Here is a 5,778-nt window from a genome sequence, read left to right on the forward strand (position 1 = left end):
TGTGTGTCTGTGTGAGAGTGCGTGTCCACTGGGAGATGTGTGCTTTGTTAGGTTGAGTGTAGCCATGCAAGAGGACGTGCCAACAGATGGAAGAAAGACTCGGGCTGGCAATAAGGAGAGATAATTGATATCCGCATACTTACAGCAGGATGCACACATGATCATGCATACGGAGACACACTTATTCTCAAAACCTGACAAATATGCAGTGTTTCCTCCACACACACACACAGACACACACACACGGACTCTCAGCCCACCTGTGGTAGCCCTGTGTGCTGCAGTCGCCCTGGCTGGGATAACGCAGGAGAGAAACCATACCGGCCTGTCATTTGATTGAGCTGATTTCATGCTAGGTTGCATGCTAAGAGAGGGGGTCTTGTGGTGAGAAAGACATACTGTATATGCTTGGCTTGTCACACTCACATTATGGCTGAACTGGGCTGTATGTAATTGGAAAACGCCATTTAAAAGCGGTGCTGTCAGGAGGGAGAAGAAACCGCTGCAGAAAATGACACATTTTACTGTTAATTTGGGAACATCCTGATAAGATTGGATGACGGATGGCGCTCTGGGAAAGAGCTAAATTAAGTGGAAAAACTCAGTGTTAAATGCAAAGTGTAAATTATCTGTTTTGTCTTGAGCGCTCAGTCTTAACTTCTTTTCCCTCTACCGTATCTGATCCCTTTCATCAGTCTCTACATCTCCATTTCCTCCCTCTCTTTTTCATCCGTTCTGCATCCGTCTGTGTGTGTGTGTGTGTGTGTGTGAGAGAGAGACCGCATGCAGTTGTGTGAACTAATGACCGAGGGCTACCAAACGCCTGCACAAAGCCAGCCTCTGTGATCCTGCCCGGGCCAAACAACTCGTGGCTCGGCCGGCTGAGCCAAATGATGACACAAACCACACACACACACGGAGATAGAGGAACAAAGCCATATTTTCTGATTAGGTTTTTTTAGTTTAGAATCTTATAGAGCAGAAAGATAACACACATAAAGAGAGTGAGGGTAAGAGTTGACACACAGTACACACATTTCTTCCACCCCCTTCCATCCCCTGCCTCCATGTACTAGTCAAATGTTACTGGTTTGTGTTTCCACAGTGTGTTTATTTGTTCCTTTTTTGGGTGGAGGTTCTCTCTGTAAAGGGGTGGGAGGTGGATACGGATATTTAAATGAAAACCACAGACACATACACACACACACACACACACACACAGGGAGTTTGACAGGGCAGCATTATGTGCCAGTAGAATAACAATCATCAGTCAATTAGGCCGTGACACGGCCTCTTGATGGTGACACCAGCAGTCCCAGTGGAATACATCAATGACTTCACACAGCAATATACACATACAAACGACAAACTGTCACTTGTTGTTAACCCCTGCAATGCCACGTGATCAGCGGAGTTACTCGTAGTAGTAAAAACCAAGTGGATGTAAATGATTATGTCAAATATACAGTAAAGGGCTGCCCTGGTCGCTCCCCTGATAGAGCTGGCACCCCATGTACCAGCGCTGAGGCCTTGCTGCAGCGACCATGGGTTCAAGTCAAATGAAAAACAGAAAAACAACCCACTGAAGAGAAGCTCTGGTTTTTTAGATGCTGTATACCAATTTAATGTGGTATATGTGGTACACATTTAATGGTCAAGTAGCTGCAAGTGTCTCATTATACTGATTAGATTAGTTAGATTTTATGGAAGTTACATGTTGGTTTATTAAACATTTTATACCTGCTTTGCTTATTTCAGTTTGGGTAAAAAAGCTCAAACCTCCAATATAGATAAAACAAGATATGCAACACTTTCTCTTCTTGTCATTATTTTGTATTGCCAAACTTAATATTAGCCTTTTCACTTGCCTAACTAGCAACCAGAGTAACATGATCTGATGTCAGAGCCATTGTTCATAAAAACCAACTGTGTGTTAAAGAGGCCCACTCTGTGTGGCAGCTAAAAATCCCATCTGGCACTTGGTGTTGAGATTGTAGCTACTTGGCTGATGCCATCATCCTCTCACCGTTTACGATGGCAGAACAGATAGGGGTTCAGGTTGTTGCTCAAGGACACCTCAACACAACCAATGCTAATCAGTTTATGGAAACACTTTGGCTGCTGCAGAGGTCAGTCATCTTATCTTTTGGAGACATCCACACTAACCAGCAGGCACTCTACTGCCTCAGCTTTAAGAATCTCATTTTGGACTTTAACTGATGAACTTCTACGTCTTTATTTTGCAGTATGTTCTGTTTTTCTTACACTAGCCATTAAAACTAGTCTTGTTATAGCTGTCTGTCGGCTGTTGTTAGAAGGTTTGCCTCATCGATGCCCCGATCAGATGAATGGCCATTAAGCAGCAACTCCCCGCCGCACCCACCTGAGGCTGGCACAGCCACAATGGGCACACACCGGGCACTGGGGGGCTCCTACCACCTGGCACACTGGCCGCAATCACGCAGCAGATGGCTCGAATCGGCCCCCGATGGAGGGCGCAGCTGAGGAATCCTTACGCGTATTTGTCTGTGTGTGTGAATGTGTGTGTAGTATCAAAAACAAGCACTTACAATAGGATTATTGACTACGATGCTCCCGTCTGTCGTCCTCAGGCCACCTTTAATAGGTGATTGTGTATGTGTGTGCAAGTGTGTGTGGGTCATGGTTAATGCCCTTTCAGTGGTGATGCTCAACGGTGCCTTAAAGTGTCTGAGAGAATCACCCAAAAAAAAAAAGAATGTCCATCTGCTGACTGCTTTACTGCACAGATACAGGTGGCTGAGATTCTTTAGACAGGAAAACATAAAAAGGAGATAGAGAGCGTGAGACTTGGTACAGTATATGTAACGCTGGCATGCTGACAGATGAACGGAGACACACGGTGACCAATGACAGGGCCAGGCCAAGAAGACAGATAATGAAATGGTCAAAGGGAATGGAGGCTTTTAATCCTAAATATTAAGTGCAGCGGATGGCCAGTCCGCTGCTGTGTCCTTGACCGCAGCGGTATCCAGATGACCGCTGGAATGAGTTAATCACACCAGTGCACGTCACCTCTCTTAATCACTTCCTTCTCTCCTCCACCTCCTCTTGCTCGTCTCTCCATCTTTCTATCTTTCTCTCCCTGTATCGCTCCTATCTTTGTCCCATCAAAGCACTCAAAAACACACTCATTAGTAAAAGCTTCCCCTGTGTGTGTGTGAGTGAGCGTGTGTGCGGCCAACAGAGCACAGAGGGACTTCATTAGTGCATTAAACATGTTGTTGGTGCCACCGTCTTGTTGCTGTGGACAACCTTGAGCAATAGAGTTGGTTAAAAATAGACTGAGTGTAGATAACACAAGATATCAAGGCCCCTTTAAGTTCAGCCAAACGACGAATGAAGAGATGCTTCAGGTAAAAAAAATTGTTACTTAAAACAGAAAAATCTTCCGGGACCCTGATGAACACTCTTTTTGCAAACACAGTTTTTGGCTTCTTCAAATTCTCTCAATCCTTCCCCTCTCTTACTCTCAAACTATGAAAGAAAAACACACAAGAAAACTGCCTCTTTATAGTGCACTCATCCATCCTACCAATATTCACCGTGTTTCTACCCCTCTCTCCCTTCCACATCCTCAGGCATGGCTACATAAGCAGCATTCAATACTAGTGCTCTCCAGAGGAAAGTGTAAGAATAGGAACGTGCCCCATCTTGGCATCGTGGTCCACATTGCACTCCCACAAAACTGTCAAAAGCTAAAACCACACTCATGTAGAAAACGGATCCTGATTACCCAAGCATCTAATTTTACTGATAAGATAATGAGCACACAAATAAAATCCCTTATAAAAACTCTGACACTGGCTACTAATTCAGTTGCTCTTTTTCCATTGTTTCTCTATCTCTCTCTTTATTACTTTGCCTTTTTTCTCTTACTGTCACATTTTTCATTAGCTTTTTCTTCAGAGCAGGACTGAAACTGGCATAGCTTTGAGTCTCTGTGTGAATATTTGTGCGCTTGAATGTCAGGTTTTAGATATTGTTCCTTCTATGCAAATTGAATATTTTCCAAGACCAGATTTCTTGTTGTTTTGGGGATTTTCTGTCTGAAACAGACGGCAACCAAAAAAACTGCAGGCTCTTTGGCTCTGTTTTTACACACACACACACACACACACACACACACAACATACCTCAACAACCGGCTGTAGCATCGCTTTCCCAGGTGATGTTGCACGCACACGCGTACCTCAACCAGAGTGCATAACGGCATAGAAGAAAAGACATGTGACGATAGCTAAACAAATAAAGGGACTACTGACAAGCTAAGTGAATGGGTGTCACTTTGACAAATGCAGTGCTGAATCTTAGTCAACATTGTATTGTTTGTTGTCTTTTGCTGCCTCATAAACACACACACACACACACACACACACAAACAAATCCATGCCATCACAAGCGCACACATTATTATGCGTACTGTGAGTGACAAACACACAAACACCGCGTGCATACACAAACACGCATTAAAGGCACACCAATACACAGGCTGATTATACATTCATAATATTGAATGGATGACAGGTCTTGAGCAGTGCGGCGGGAAACGGGGTGAATTCTAATGAGCTACCATTTACCCCGAGAGCTCTGTCCTCCATACACTGGATACACACACATACATACAAAGAACGAATACCCAGGCTGCACACAAGCATATTACACAGATAGAATCGTAACCACGGCATATCGCAAGAGTGTACATCTAACATACAATCGCAAAGACAGTTATGTACAAGTCTATCATATCAGCCAAGAATATATTTAACCCAGCTGTGACTCGTTTACATCAATGTACAGTTAATATGGTTTCATCCAAGAGATTTCTTATTCCTAAACAAAAGGATACAACAGCTGCATCACTGCAGTCAAAATCTGTATCCGACACTGACACAACCCGCCAAAAAAACACTTTTTAAACTGCTCTCCAAGAGAAAAGTGATATCCACCAGAGTATAATTGAAAGTCGGACTCTAAAAGAACAAAGAAAGTTAAAAGCTCCCTCCATCCATCACCTTTTCTATCCCTATGTCCTACCATCTATCTACCCTCCTGAATTAATCCCCTCTACAACACAGCTGACCATAAGAGAAAAGCCATTTACCAGTCATAGCTGTTGGATTGATTGAAGGCGAGCTCTTAAAATTAAAGGCGAGGCAGTACGTGGCGTTGGGACACAGCCGTAACATTTTATGTCTGACGTGACTACCATGACGATCAATGAGAAAGTGGCCGCAGACTCGCTTTAAATTGCTTGTTAAACGAACTGGTTTTAAAGAGGCACTCGAATGCCCTGTCGGAGATGGCCACTAGCGATAGAAATGGAGTTGACTGCATTTAATCTTAGTTAAAAAAAAGTGCCTGCAAAGGGCTTTGTGTGAACGCAAGGATTAAGCAGCCAACATACAGTTCACAAAGTGAACAACTACTGGCTGAAAAGCTGCTCACCATCCAAAAGAGAGAAAGATTATCCATCCTAAACTACCTACAGCACTCAAAATCAACCAAAACAAAAGACAATCTACATTTCATCCAATTTATACAATCATATATATTAATATAATATATAAAATCAGCCTTACCTTCTTCAGTTTGCCATTCCTTGTGCCAACAAAAGCCACGGTGTTGCCGCGGTAGTCATACGCCGCCACCGAGGTCATACCATCATCTTTGTCGATGAAGAGGGGGGTGCCCTCGATGGTGCTGGTTCCGCCCAGAGGCTGGTTGAAGTCCTGGCCG

General features: G+C 43.8%; 1 protein-coding gene across 1 annotated transcript in view; it reads right to left on the reverse strand.

The window, feature by feature from the left end:
* LOC118328104 (plexin-A1-like) overlaps positions 1-5,778 on the reverse strand; it is a 115,605-nt gene that overhangs the window by 106,369 nt on the left and 3,458 nt on the right. The window contains exon 2 of the mRNA XM_035661709.1: positions 5,622-5,771. Coding sequence (XP_035517602.1) covers positions 5,622-5,771 — 150 coding nt within the window. The remainder of the gene's footprint in view (positions 1-5,621; positions 5,772-5,778) is intronic.

The sequence above is a fragment of the Morone saxatilis genome, unplaced genomic scaffold (assembly GCF_004916995.1).
Source record: "Morone saxatilis isolate NCDOM2014 unplaced genomic scaffold, NCSU_SB_2.0 Contig18, whole genome shotgun sequence".
In the NCBI taxonomy this organism is placed as follows: Eukaryota; Metazoa; Chordata; class Actinopteri; family Moronidae; genus Morone; species Morone saxatilis.